At 42.1% G+C, this 15,911-nt stretch overlaps 1 protein-coding gene across 2 annotated transcripts in view; it reads right to left on the bottom strand.

Annotated features, from left to right (window-relative positions):
• The window catches only part of LOC122759348 (corticotropin-releasing factor receptor 1-like), a 53,685-nt gene extending 38,762 nt beyond the window's left edge, over positions 1–14,923 (bottom strand). The window contains exons 1-4 of one of the 2 annotated variants that reach the window (XM_044014148.1): positions 14,080–14,923; positions 9,618–9,705; positions 7,277–7,336; positions 6,785–6,910 (exon numbers count right to left, since the gene is read on the bottom strand). In XM_044014148.1, coding sequence (XP_043870083.1) covers positions 6,785–6,910; positions 7,277–7,336; positions 9,618–9,705; positions 14,080–14,154 — 349 coding nt within the window. In that variant the 5' untranslated portion in view covers positions 14,155–14,923. The remainder of the gene's footprint in view (positions 1–6,784; positions 6,911–7,276; positions 7,337–9,617; positions 9,706–14,079) is intronic. The other variant, XM_044014147.1, reaches the window with a different exon arrangement.
• Positions 14,924–15,911: the final 988 nt, after the last annotated feature.

Below are 15,911 nucleotides of genomic sequence, written 5' to 3'. Positions count from 1 at the left end.
GTCTTATAAGAGATTAAAGTTTTAATCTTTTTTCTTTCTTGAAGACAGATATTTGATGTTTATTCTGCTGCTGATATTCCTGGAAGCAGGGTTTTTTTATGCCTTTTAGTTGTATGTATGATGAACAGCTCGGTAGTGGGGAGAATACATTTGCTCCAGTTGTACAACTGTTCCCAGAACTATTAGCGAGTGACCTTGCCTCTAAAAGTCTCAAAATTGACCGTTTATAAGCACATAAAAAAGGGCAATGGTTGCACGATTTAGTGCTGATTTAGAGGCTGAATAAACACCATCGCTTCTACAATAATCTATCCTACGTAAGTAAGGTATGTCAGCTACCACTGGAGATCAGGGTTTTCCAAATCTCCTGCAGTGACACCGCTCCAGCTGCAGACCCGGTGCCAACATTGGCTCTGAATGTATTTGAGGTCTGATGAAAGGTTTTAGTGGATTCTGGTTGTGCAGGGGTTAAAACTTTGGCCTGGAGTTTATTTATCTTGATAAAATCAGCAATGTTGTGATGAGGGAATTATGCAAACTCACTGCTATTTATGACTCAGTAACTTAAGTCAAAGATCTAAGTTTAGAAATCTGGCACTCTGATTTATGGGACTGTTTTATTGTCCAGCTATTAAGGCAGGGCCAGGGTTCAAACCTCACAACCACACCGACATGTGGCTGAGCTCGACCACATGAAAGTGTGCGCGTGTAAGGACACATTACGAGCCAATTCGCCAATCCACACCGTACACGAGTGTGAATCCAAAATGTGTCGTCAATAGAAATAATAATCGCACAGAATGGTATTCAAGAGACAAGTGAGATCAAGACCAATTCATAAAATACTACTAATATTATTATTAGTATAATGGTTATTAATTATAAAACATATTTTTGGTTTGTTTTTGGACAGTCTGGGCCTAAGCGGTTCCTTCTACAATAAGAAGAGAGAAGGTTCATTATCGTCAATCAAGCTCTGAAAATTCTAGATAAAGAAAGCGTTGAGTTTTGAAAGCTTCATTGATCTCTGCTTTGTAAAAACTAATTTTCAAACGTGTCAGTAAGTCAGCACCAGGGCCCATTGGTGCTGGAGCCGACTGTAAAATACCAACACCGCAGAACCATATTTGGGCAATCGGCTTTCTCCATCAAAAGTAAGTCACATCTGGAATTCAACGCCTAATGAAATAAAACTGATAAAAGAGTTCAAAACTTCCACTGTAAAGGTCAAGAACTGGCAGAAAACAAAACAAGGTTGGACCAGTATGAGGTGTACGAGTGTGTGTGTGTGTGTGTGTGTGTGTGCATATGAGAAATATGTCTTATATTAGTGTCGCTTTTACTGTACATGTGATACTCTCTTTATTTCTGAAAAGCCCAGCCAAGGACAGGAGCTGCAAACTAGCAAATACACTCTATGTGCAGTACATCAGATGCACTCTATGTCTCACTGCTTTGGCCCTGATAAATGAAGATGAACTGAAGTGAATTGTAGACGTTACAGGTGTCCCTTACACGGCCACCTGTCCACTGTGTTGTTAGTCCACAGCCTTTTTGTTTCCTGAAACGGCAGCGGGACATAAATAACTTTTTAGAGTCGGAATTTAAGATCAGTTAACTTGTCCGTGAATCCTTCAGTGGATTTGTCTTCAGCTTTGCAAGTTGCACTTACTCGTGCAGCTGAACCCTGCAGTAATCTCCCTTTGGGTGTGAGGACAGCAGATACATCCACTCCAGCTCTTAAGTGCCCACTCTAGCCTCCGTGCTCTGCCCTCGTCTTCACCTAAAGCCATTTGTTTCCGTCCTAATACTATAAGTATTATTTGTCGTGTTGATCTTTGGGATTTATCTGTTTCATCCTCAAGTTTGTGTATTGATTCACACGGAGTTTCTTTTTAATTTGATCCCACCATGTGTTCCTCTCAACAAAAACATTACTTAAAAATGTATGATTGCTTAAAAAAGTAGGTAATTAAATAGAATTAAAACACACTACACATAGAATCACCACATTACAGCCACAGTAAAAAAAAGACATAATACCTAGTACATGGTGTATATGTAAATTAAGATTGTAGTTCACTTACCAGTTCCTATCACAAATGTCTCCTCCCTTTAAAAAGCAGAGAGTGCTTTTTCTATTGAGCCTGACAAACTCGGCTTCAAAATATTTACCCATGAAATGGAGCAAAACTAATTAGACTCTGTCTGTTAAGTGCTTTATCGCAATTCTTTGATTCCTTTGGCTTAGACCAAAAAAAAAAAAAAAAACATATTGTCACTCGAGGCAAAGCATCCAATCTCTCAGCAGTACATTTTTTTTCTGATTCTGGTTTTTCCACTTGTTAAAACCTCGATGTGCTTGTGGCTGAAACGAGTTCCTCTCATCTCGTCGTTGGAATGTGAAGAAATTAAGAGGCAGACGTTAAGGGATTATATTTTCTCCATTTCTTTTCTCCAAAGTGTTTGTTCAGCTGAGGTGAAACCACAGACACTCACGTCCTACACAAACATACAAAATGACAACTGACGCGCAGCTGCTTTGCTCTAAATAATTGTCTTTGTCGCTATAATTTTTTATTTTATTTCACTTTTTAGTCCTTTTTAAATACTTGATCACTTTTCCAGCGAGACGCGTTCGAGGTTTCTTTATATACAGTGGCCTCCTCTTTAATCCATCAGTCACAGCTCACAGGGGTGAACAACCCAGACGCACGAGTCAGACAGACAGACACAGGAAGCAATCAAATGAGACAGCGACTCTCGGCTTTAAAGCGGGGTCGGTAACCCAGTGACGTAGAAACTGGCAACGACAGAGGAGGGAGCAGAGGCGCTATCGATAGGGGACGGTGAGATAAGGCGTGGTTAATCTGGGAATACACAAGGACAGGAAATAGAACCTGTATGGTCCAACAAAGCAGTGATGTTTCCCTGCTCCAACACACCTGATTCAAATGAATGGCTCGTTAACAGGCGAGCCTGTTAACGAGCCATTCATTTGAATCAGGTGTGTTGGAGCAGGGACACACCTGAAACATGCAGGGCAGCGGATACAGAGGAACCAGGACTGGGGAAACACTGCTATAAAGTAAGTAAACCTCTAATGACTGAAAAATATGACAGAAAGTTCACAAAAGTTAAAAGCGAACCACAAGAAAATCCTAGTTGCGAGAGCAACTGACTGACAAATGAGCGGCGGGTGGACCATTACAAATCAACTCCAAGTCAAATGGTCAATCCGGGAGACAGGAGATCATATGCAATCTTTCCTAGAGTAGAAGTGTTTAATGAATTATTCAAATTCGTCTCGAGGGAAAGAAATGACTGAACCAAATTTAACGGCGATTCATCCAGTATTTGTTGAGATATATCGGTGTGAAGGGAAGTGGCGCCGCCCACTTCTGTTCACCGCACTTCGTCAGACTACCAGATTCTGACTGGGCAAATAAACTCTAAACACCTAATGTTGTGATGAATAGGTAAAGCAGATATTTCCCATTGTACTGAAATCTCCCACGACCCATCTGTGAGGCCTGACCCAGCAGTGATCCAATAAAAGCTGCAGTTTAATGAGCATAAACCCCCTGAATCAAAATGAGAATTAGCGGTGTCTGAATCGATGTCCAGTGAGGTCACGGAGGTCACCTGCCTCTGAAATCAAATGTACGCGGTGTACGGAGTGTATCGAGTGGCTCATACACGCCTTTCTTTTGACTTCTCTGACCTCACTGGTGAAAACTAACTATTCAGCAATGACTTATAATAAATTCATACTAATAATACACCTTAACACTAAAGCTGTCACGCTGCATTTGTCATACATGAATCACGACCCAGTAAGGCTATCATATGTTCCCAGTTTGCCATGGTTTGGTTGGTTGTCCATTACATTATAGTACCTCCTCAACGTGGGCGGAGTCACCACAGCACGGCTACAGTTTTACACGCGACACACACAAACTAGTGACAAGTGACTCGTAGAGCGGTTGTTTTAAGTGTAACTGAATCGTTAGAATGAGCTAATTTAAAAAGATTACTTAAGTACTTCCTGCATGACCTGAGCACAGACTCAGCAGGGTTTGTGATGCCACTCATCGCTCGCGGTCACAGGTTTCCGCGGGTGCTGTCGCTAAATACACCAGACTCCTCGAGAGTATCGAGATTTTAAGCATTTCTTTTGCTTAATTGTTGGAGATTAATGCCAGTTTTCATCATTTTTAAGTCTTTTTAACTCAGGGGTGTCAAACATACGGCCCGGGGGCCAGAACCGGCCCGCCAGAGGGTCCAATCGGCCCACAGGATGAATTTGTTAAAGTTTCACACTAATTTAAACGTAATGTCAAATGCTCCAGATACCCGTGACTAAATGTTTGTGCCTTTATAGATCCAGTGTGTAAATTTAGGCATGATATTGTTGAAATTGCACTTATATTTCTCAAGAAATTTCATGTTTTGTAAAATTATCTTTCAGTAAATGTAAAACAAAGGAGAAAAAACAAAGGGGTTCTTGTTGTTCATAGGTTATTATGCTATTATTTTACTATTTTTACTGGTCCGACCCCCTTGAGATCAAATTGTGCTGTATGTGGCCCCTGAACAAAAATGAGTTTGACACCCCTGTTTTAACTCATCTACAGTTCGGCATCGTTCGGCTTGATTCTTGTGTCAGACGTCTTGCTCGTCATTCATAGTATCGGCCGTGCCGTGCCGTGCCGAGACGAGTAGCACTAGTAGAAAAGGGGCTATAGAGGACTTAAATATTCAATGTCATTGAATCAGCCTTAAATTTTCATGTACTAAAAACGTCACCATCTTGTGTCCAGAGCTATTGTTCTTTGCTGATGCGCAGCCATTTTTATTTTTTTTAAGCTCTTGGGTGCCTGAACAGAGATTACGTTAATCCTGAAGGTGAAATGAACCTCGCAGTGTCAAATTACCGGTGAGCTGCAGCTAAATTACATCCCGTTTCTCTTTCTCTCTCTTTTTCTCTCTCGTGGCTAATGAGGATCCTGTGGGTGTTTTGGACTCAAAATTACCAAGAAACACATTTGCTTTAATCTCATAAATTTGCTTAATTGTGTTTACAGTGTATCCCATGGGAGTGTTTGTGTTACCTTCACCATGCCCCACATACAGTAGATACACATCACAGGCTACAGATCTTTGTTAAGATTGGAAATCACCGCCAGGAAAAAAAAATGTTTGAATACCTTCCCATGCAATAATTGGATATAATTATAAAACTCATTCCTATTCATTGTCTTAATTAAAATGTGAATTAAACATGACTCGCATATAGGAGTTTGACGCTTTACAGCACGTTTCAGGGTAATTGCGATCCACGTTTGAGTCTCACAGTACAGATGTTACGTTTCTGTTTTATATGAAAGTTTCACCATATTAGTTACACGAATTAAACAACACTTTTTAAGACAAACACAATGTACATTTGAGTCTGAAGAAAAACAGATTTCATGTCTCTGGCTGTTTATACGAAACTCTCATGTTATGTTTCATGTTATCAGTCAGAGTCTTTCCCATTCATTGTTTAAAATAAAACATATTTTATAGACAGAGGACAGGCATACCAGGCAAATGCTTGGAGCCACTAAGATAAGGGTATATTTCACCGACGTTTACATCCAAACCCCCTTAATGTGACCTCATGAAGAGTAGTGTCATAAAGCGTCACTTCTGAGGCCCCCAAACAAAACAGAAATAACAAGTGGACCCCCCAAAAGCTGGCCCAAATAGCCCCTTAAACCCCACTAATATGGAGCTCACCACTATGCTATCAAAACCCCCTTAATGGGGCCCCTTCTGACTGGTGGGAGGATCTGGGAGAAAAGGTCTCACCTCTGAAAATACGCTGACCAGCCTGAGCCATGACCTTGACTGACCTGCAGTTGACCGGCAGTAACGAGCCCCTCACTATTGAAGCCTGTTGCAGTCAAAGGGGAAGAAGTGTGGGCCTGACAGGTGACAGCCCAGAATCTAAGCTCTATATAATTTTCAGATGATAACACTACATCTTGGTTTAGTCTCACCAGATGCTGATGTTTTTTCTCTTGATATATCATCTGTTCCTTTTCCGGAAAAAGCACTGATTCTCCACGGCGACGGTAACCCAGTGTCAGAGGGTAATGAGCGAGGCTGGGGCTAGAAACACGGTACGGCCGACCTAATCGGAAACTAAAGACGGCGGTGCCACGCGGCAAGATCACAGCCATCCAAACAGCGTTTGAAGACGCTTCAAGACAATCTCAGTAGTATTCACCACCAGAGGAGAACTGGAATGTCTGCACAGAATTTCTTTGCAATCCCTCCAATAGTTGCTGGCACTAACAGGCACTGCCATCCCCAGAGCCACTCTGCTGAGCATTTCTCAAAACACTCATTAAATATTAATTTTACCTTTGTGGAATTCCTTTTGGTCTTCTGTTCTGTTTATTCTTTTCTTTACAAAAAAGAGCAATGGACAGTGTAATTGGCAGTGCACATAATGTTGCTGTAGCACTCAGGTGAAGAGTTTGACCTTCAAAAGAAACTGGTGAGCACAGGAGTTCAACAATAGTTCAGTGTCAGAGCAGGAACATGAAGCAGTCTCTCTGCAGAGACACTGGACATAAATTCAGCTTTTTGACTCGGGAACATTTCCCTTTAAACACGTCACTTGTTTTTGACGTCTTCACTACCGCTCGTTTGTGCGTTTGTCACTGAAATGAAATGAAATCCCTTCCTTCATAATCTATCACGGTGGAAGGCGGAGAGCGTGCTTACTTACTGGTTGTGTTGTACTTGACACCGTTCAAACTCTCCGGACAGGGTCGCGACACCATCTGGCCCGCGCTGCTCCTGGGCCAGCAGGTGCCGATGCCATCGATCGAGATGTCACAGTAGAGTCCGGAGCCTGAATTGGGGTAAAGAGGAACATCAGACACGTACATTCCTGACATGGCTGAGCACTACATTTAGCCACGCTGGAATTCTAGCAATGCCTCAATGATCTTGGCAGTGAATTGTGGCGCTGAGTCGCTTGTTTGTGCACGCGAGCTTTAATGATTTCTCCTGCACTTTGCTTTGCATAACTGTGCTTCGCTGTGTTGGGGCTGAACGTCGTCTCTTGTGGCACAACACCAAGTCTATTTGCAGCATTGTTCTCGTCTTTGATGTTGGGCCCAATAATCGGAGTTCATATCAAACGTCCTGCTCGTGAGGATAATGCTGCATAGGGAATCAGTTTCACGCATTATGAAAAGAGGCAGATGCAACTCACCGCTCCATTGACCCGTGGTATTGATCAGACTTAGGTTCCAGGAGGCAGCCAGGGCCTGTACTGCAATCCAGAGAGAGGGAGAGAGTTCCATCAATACACTGAATCTCTGTTTGCCCGGCGTTTAATAGAAGCTATGAAAATCTAATTAGATCCAGCTTATCGGCGACAAAGGGTGGGCATTATAGGGCAACGGTAAACACTGGTGACAGGCTTTCCCTGGAGCAATATCAGGACGGTAGCTGTGAATACGAATGTAGACGTGCCCCCGAGGGTCAGGCTATATTGCTTAAACAACTCAAGAGGATTTAGATGAAAATATCTGGAAATAAGAACGTTCTCCAGGGCAAAACTTCACACTTGATTCTAACGTTAAAAAAAAAAAAAAGATTTATTCAAGCAATTGCTGTTTGAGTGATGATCCATTTATCCAGACGTCTAAAACTACATACAGTGTATTTACACTTTTCTGACAAAGACCTCCAGTGGCTGTGAGAACTGTGAAGCTTTTCTGGCAGCAACGAAAACAGACGTGTGTTGTTATAAAACCACAAATCTGGCTTCGACTCTGGACACAGCTGTTCGCATCCTGTCTCCAACCATCACACATGTTGTTGTTTTTAACTCATTTTGAACTCTTTATCTTTTCCCCAACTTCAACCATGTACAGTAGTTTCCCCCCCCACACACACACACACTTTAACCGCAGCACCATGATCCACTGGTTAAACATTAGTATCAGTATTTACCTTCCTAGTAATTTTTGTGACCCTTGAGTGACTAAAAATAATAAACTGACGCCTCTTCCAGTAATGAAAACAACCTGAGGCACATTTCATGCTGTCAGCAACGAGGCAGGTCCACATCGTCACAGTGTAATCACATTAACACATAGCATTGTCATGACATAAGAGCTAACCGACAAGGCCGCACAATAGAGAGATAACATGCAATAACATTGCTGAATACAACAGTGACAACATGATTAGTGACAAACAAACACTTGTTAATATCGACAGTGTACAGTATCTTCCTGCTTTGTGCTTTGCTGCAAACATAATCCCAGGCAGTGAGTGCTTTACACGCATAAAACTAATTCATTACATTATTTTCCCTCCCAACAACAAGATTTACATTTTAACAGACCCTTTAAACATTTCCTGCTACTGCTAAAAAAAACATCCCTCACTACCTGAATTGATGAAATAAAATTTTGAACCATACCAGTGTGTGAAGTATACAGTATGTGAGGAGGAGGAGGATGAGAGAGCACATGATCTTATTGGGGAATAAATCTGCTCAACCTATTTACACCATTGTATTTTAACATTTAATGTGGTAATGGTGTTACTTTGAGAGCTAAATATTTTCTCAGGTGTTACTTGATATAAAAGGTTTGAAAACTACTGCTCTAATCAATTATATTCTCATTTCTTTGCCCATCAAGTAGCTTGGCTATAAGGGTAGGAGTTGTCCTCCACAGGAGGGTCAACCAATCCCAGCTGACATGGGGCGAAAGACGCGGTGCACGCGCACACGGGCAGAACATGCAAACTCCATGCAGAGAGGCCCTTCATAAAATGAAAACAAAAACAACTAGTGACAAAGGGTGGGCATTATAGGGCAACGGTAAACACTGGCGACAGCCTTTCCCTGGGGATATCAGGACGGTAGCTGTGAATACGAATGTAGACGTGCCCCCGAGGGTCAAGCTATATTTCTTAAACAACTCAAGAGGATTTAGAAGGAAAAAATCCGTAAAGCCGTGTCTGATTAACCTCTGTGTGTTAATTAAAAGACAGTGGGATGCTGAGAAAACCCACACACATGGAGAGAACATGCAAACGCCATACAGAAAGACCCTTTATGAAGTGAAAACAAAAACAACAATTTCATTAAGTGGTTGGCCAAACAAAAATCAACATTTAATAAAGTTCAAGCAAGCTCTGAACTACGTACATAATTTTTTTCGATATATTGTGCGGCCCAACAAGCTTGGACATGTTTATGATATATGATAAGAGGAAAGTAATTGAGTGTGTGTTGTCACTGGGTGTGTGCCGCAGTTTAACATGTTTACTAAACACGTACTATACCATCGCTTGCGAGATCCAGGGAGAAACTGAATAATAATGACAATGACAGTTTGCCAATATCCATGAAGAGGAAGTTGCGGTCGAGGGCTGGGGCTTTGGCGTTTTCGTATTTGCCAAGTTAAAATGGACAGGACTGAAAATCGATGCAATCTCGAGAGCAACAGCGGATCAACTCGTGTTGTCAGTGAGTGTAATGTAAACGCTTTGCAGGAGCTGCTGTAGACGTGCTGCTGTGGGTGTAAACTTACAGGAGAAATTCCCTAACAGCGCGGGCAGAGCTTCACATGTCAACTCCGCTAAAGAGGCTGACGGCAGGAGGCTAATGATGACACACACCTGCAAACAGAGAAAAAGAAACAGAGATCAGACTGAAACTGTGAATCACACATCTCGTCGCTGTGTTGATGTTACATGCTCCCTTTAATTCCCTCACACACACACACACACACGCTTCATGGAATTGTGCTGAACTGAGTTGAAACACTCTGCCCTTGAGCGGAAGATGCACGTATTTACAAAATAACCTCCGTCTCATGCGGCGCTCTGAATGTGGAGCACGTTTGCAGTCTATAATCACTCTCCCTGTGAAACATGTGAAAATGACTCTTATTAAATGCAATATAAAGGCAAACAAGTTACACATTGGCTTCTTAGACGTCTGCAATGGCAAAATCTAAGCATTTTCATTTGCGCTTGGGGTGGTTGGCTACTTTGCTTTTTTACAAACACAAAAAAAACATAACAATAATAATAATAATAACGCACATAATTATGAGCAGGAGGCTCAGTGGCAGCTCTCTGTCTGTATCTGCATGTGACATAAGTAGATTATACATGTGCTTCTGTTTGTCTCCAGCATGATTGATATATTTATTTATTTAGCTTTTTGTTCAGTGACAGTACAGTGGAACCACCCAGGACCGAGCACAGAACCTGGGGAGGCAGCACCGTCTCCGTTGCATCCCCCTCCCTCTGGAATCCACTACCCCCCAGTCCAAGTCCATCCGTGACTGTTGTGACCTTAACTCATTCAAATCGCTCCTCAAAAGTCACCTTTTTCAACAAAAGTGATCAATGGTTTTAACTTATTTGTTCGTCTTCTTTCTTTTCTAATTAATTAAAGCGACTTTGAGTTTTTAATTATAATTTCTATTCTTAGTATTGTTCCCAGTACAGGTTGAGACAAATATTTCCGTTTGTTTGAAGGTCATCCAAACAACAACAACAACAACAACAAAAAAAAGCTTCAACAACTGGGTAACAAAGGTGTTGTGACATGAGTCATTGTTACCTTACTGGCATGTTGGTGTGATCGCATTCCAAAATAATTTGTTATCTTACCCTAATGTTTGACAGAAGTGACTCTGAGTGAACTGAAGGCACAAAGTCCTTACTTCCACTCCACCTCTGCTGCCCTCCACCAATCTTTAAACTCAGCCACCAATAAATTGTGTCAGGGAAGGCTTCCTACAAGAGTACACAATCTACAGGTCAAGGCAGGTGCACTCTACTTGCTGCAAAAACATGGTACACATCCCTAAGCCCTGTGCATGTTTTGTCAATTAAATCTACTTTTAGGGGACGGCTTTGGCTCAGAATAGAGCAGGTCCTCTTTCCACATGAAGGTTGGCTCAAGCCCCGGCTCCTCCCCCTCCTGTGCTGGCATCGTATTTATAGAAATAACCAGTTCCAAGGCATTCTGTGGTTTTTAAAAAGTCAAGGTACCAAACCGCTAGAATGTTCTGCCACGCCGCAGGTAGGCTCGGTCTACGTCTGAACTGTCCCGACAAAAGTTGTCCAACGGGAAACGTTTGCGGCGAATCAGTTGATTGTGTCGCCGACAATTTCCCCGTTTCACACTGTGAGTGGGGCTTAAAGACGAGAGTAATCTAATCTAATCGTCACTGTTCCATGTCTACAAATGAGTGGGTGATGAAGTGAAATGTCGTGATCAACCACACACTGGTAAAACTGTCCGTTGGCCTCGTTGTCCATTGATAAAGGAGATCTCTGTAATCGGCTGCTTAGCTCCGGCCAATCAGAAAACGAGACGAGACAGGGACTCGACAAAGCAAGCAAACGTCAACAACGCCATGTGGGCGCGTGCATATTTATGATCCTTATTATTCTTATTTAATTCAGACATTTGGACATGAATACAACCACAACATGGCCATCTGGAGCTGGCGCCTGCATGATGACTAGTTGACAAGATAAACAAGTGATGCAGTGTTGTATGCACCGCCACGAAATGAGTCTCCTCTTGTATTCATTCCCAACGATGAATACAGACTCACCTCCTGGTAAGAAAAATCATATTCTGGGTTGAGTGCAACTTAATCCCTGACACATGACGATTGAGGCTTTCGGCGCGGTTGGTCACTTGCCGCTCGCTGAGCATCGGCAAAAAAAAACATGAATGTGTGTGAACGGATGAGCTGCAAAACTGTAAAGTAAAGCACTTTGACGTGTGCCACATAAACACAGGCCGCAGCCATTTGTGCACTTTTCAGATCCAAATGTTAGTCAACCATTATCTCTTTTCTAAACATTAGCCTCTGGCACTGAATTGAATCTTAGGATAAGCTGCGCTGTAAAGGATCCACCCATTGCATCCTTTGTTGCTCTGAAATGGAAGGACACATTTGTTCGGGCAGCATCTGCAGGAGCCTGCGAAGTGGGGCAGGCTCTGCCACTGCAGCCTTATATCTCATCTCGCATGATTGTGACAGGGATAAAATCCATACTTCCATATATAGAAAATACCTGTCCAAGTCGCTTCCTGCTGCACAGACACACACAAACACACACAAACAAACTGCTGCAGTTGATCAACATCAGCCAGTGTTTGAACTGTACTTCACGTTGCATATGGACACACTGGACTGCAGTTTGAACTGAGGCAGCATCTGTCGTTATCAATTTCAGGGCAAAAAAGGGGGGGGGACGGGGGTTCGGGACTGTAAAATGCCATCAGTTCAGTATTTGTCTCCAAACTAACCTCCCTCAAACTAGGTTACATTTAGCGACGCCGTCCTTGAGTGTGGACCGTTCCCTGAGGACACGGCTGCTATTACCAATAAAGACAGTGATTCATTTCCCATCCTTAAATAAAACATTCTTTCAAGCCATCAATAATGCAGCACCCGCAACTGTAAACATTTCACCTATCGTCACACGCACTCCATTGTCTTATCAGTCAGTGTGTGTCAAAAACCACATTTGATACCTTATGGTCACAGTGGCGTGAAGCAGTGTGCACACGGTGTGCAGTCACAGTCGCACCATATGAAACGCTGTGTGCCCCAGATTTACAAACAGGGTTCCCGATGCCTCACTGCATCTACTTCCTGCTCAGTGAATTGCGAGGGCAGGTATCATGGAAGTGTAAACCTGCTGCACCAGCTGTGGTTTCAGTAATTAAAGATAAAAGCCGACAGACACGGTGCACGCAGCAGGATAAACCGCTGATGCCCTTCATTTGCGAAGCATTTCATTGGGGAGCTTCATCTGTTCAGTGCTGGAGTTGAGAATTAAACAATGTAAAAAGAATAATAAATCCATTATGAGTAAATCTCTTTCTATAATAACAGAAAAAACAGAAAAAAACTAAAAAATGTTCCCAATCCTTTGTGCATCATTGCAGCATTACTGCTCATGCACTAGGTTTTATTAAGACATTATTGCATATAAACCTCATTTTAACATGCACTGAATCACTCAATTCCTCTTTATTCAACTTCAGGTGTCATTCAGGATATGCTGATGATGAAATCTTATACATCTTATAATCTTATATAATCTTTTACACAATATACAATAATGTATGCAGTGTTTTAGACGTAAACCTCGTGTAAATGTATGAAAACATGAAGTAAGATAGGATATTTCTATAAGATGCAACACATTCACAGGTTTAAATGGACATATTGTTGCTTTTCAAATAATATAAACAACCAATTCTTTGTTTCTTTGTTACACAGAAATGCCAGGATTTGGTTAGTGTAATCATTGGAGTACACTAATAAAAAGCAGGGTTATTTATTAAAGAAAAGTCTTCTTGTTGTTTTTTTTTGTTTTGTACTGTTCTTAGTGCAAGGTTTCCTCACACACACACACACACACACACAGATTATATGAAATCATTCACTCCAGGCATTGGAATAACATCAATCTGTCATTGTTGCCTCTTGTCTCTATTTACTTTCTCACAAATAAATACTGAAAATAAAAGTGAAGGGAAATAAGTGAACTTAAAAATTAAAAATCTTGTTTTGTTGTAGTGATTTTCTTTTTTTTATTGAATAATCAGCATTTTGATTCCCAGATATCAGATGTGCTTTTTCTATCTTTTAAGTCAAAAGTCTTTGGCAGCTCCAGCTTCTCTTTGAACTACTATGTTTGTTCTTAATACTCTGAGTGGTCCAGTGGGAAGGAGGAGGGGGTCCCCCAAGTGTCTCTGTCAGGATTAATGTCCTGCTCGGACATCAAATGATTCATTTTCATATTTGATTCTGATGGACATTATCTTTTTTGAATAGCTGCGAGATGGAGTCAGCATGCAGCGCTGATATCTGGGGGATGATATAAATAAAGTCAAATCAAGATTAAGCTCCGCCGCAATAACACAGACCCACATGGTTTTACTAAACGATTTGAATGAAACGAGACAACTCAGAGGCAACGAGATGAGAAAGGCGCACGGCTTACCTCCAGCAGAAAGCAGCATTTGCGACGCATTTCCAGCTCTTTATTTTTCACATAACGTTGATGAGTGTGTGTCATTAAAGGTCTTCTTGTCACTTTTCTCTCCCCGGCACTGGAGCTGCACCAGCCCTCTTACGCGAGACTATCCTGGGAGTTTTGACGGATCACGGGGAAAACGTGTGACAGAGCCGGAGATGAGCTGCAGCTGGATATGTCAAGCGCAAAAGGCGCGTAGTTGGAGCCGCACACCAATCAAGTCTCCACACGCACGGGCGGTCCAGGTAATAATAACACGGCTGATGTCCGGTCACGTTAATTTTCACAAACGCAATAAAAGCTGTGCCTTCCCTTGCTTTCCTCGCGAATTTGTACTCGCGCACACCCACGAGTTCTCTTGGAAACCGAATCCACCTTGGAGAGAGCGAGACGCGCAACCGTCAGCACTGACGCACCATCACAGTCTGGCCGCGGACCAACGCTGCTCTCCCACACGCATGTTTTTACTCCGCAGGACACCCAGAGCTGTGGAGAGGCACCGTCACACCCCGCAGCTTCACATCCAGCTTCTGGAGCCTGCGTGCGTGGAGCTGCGTGATGGTGCTGTAGATCCTCAGCGCGCCGCCCACGTTGCTGTGCTTCTTAAATCCGATGCGACTGAATGAGGGGAAAAACCTCAATTCCTCGCCGTGGCGTGGAGTTAATTATGCAAACGGCCCCATCCGCGGCTCCACACTTAATCCCTCTGCAATGCGAACCGCGCTAACTAGTTGAAGGACCGTGAGTCCGTGAAACATTGTCACCATCGAGGGGACGATGTCATGATAGGAAGCGGGACCTGCTGTCAACATTTGCCTCCATTTTCAACTGAATTAGCGCCAAAAGCTCAGAGTTGACAGATTTGGCTGTGAGCTAAGATGGACAGATGGTCCCACTGTGTCAGTGAAGTTCAGCATGGGTTTGTTTCAGTCTGATCCACTGCAGATGACTTCCAATGTAACTGAAGTGAAATATGAATCCTCCACATTTGTAACAAAGTAAATGACCCGAATATTAATCCAAATGATAGATTAAAAGTAAATTATACACACCAACCTATTATTAATAATAATGAGTTTGTAATGTAGGACCACATCTAAAGAGCAACTGGCATCACCTATAGTAGTGATTTCCAAACTGGGGTATAAGCTAAGAACATGTATGTATATATACATATATGTATATGTATATGTATATATATATACATATATATATACATATATACATATATACATATATATATATATATATATATATATATATATATATATATATATATATATATATATATATATATATATATATATATGAACATAACACTCAAACCGACGGAATGTTTTTTTACAAGTGTGCAGTAGCAGGGTGTACATGGCTGGTGGTCAAATGTCTGAAAGGTTACGGGATTGTGAAAAGTTTGGGAAACAATGAGGACATTTGGTCATGCCCTATGTTGATCAATGATCTCAAGAGGGAAACAAGCAGCCAGGCGCATGAACGCGACAACAAAACAAGAACACTTGACCAGCACAACGACCACAAGAGGGACTTAAACCAGCTTTGTATGTTTATTTACCACTATAAAACACATTTTAGACTGTTGTACCGAGTACCTTTTATACACAGTAAAGCTGTGATAGTGACCTCCACTACCTCTGACTGGTACTCGTTGCCATCATGAAGCAGGACAACCTCTGCTGTCCCCTGCGTACGGGGAGAGGAAGTGGAATTTGTTTTTCCACTTGCGTTTAAATAACATATGGAATACATCTGCTTGACAACTCATGGATCTGGGAAAGAAG

This window comes from Solea senegalensis, linkage group LG18, assembly GCF_019176455.1.
Source record: "Solea senegalensis isolate Sse05_10M linkage group LG18, IFAPA_SoseM_1, whole genome shotgun sequence".
NCBI classification, from domain to species: Eukaryota; Metazoa; Chordata; class Actinopteri; order Pleuronectiformes; family Soleidae; genus Solea; species Solea senegalensis.
This window is presented reverse-complemented; position numbering and strand designations above follow the sequence as displayed.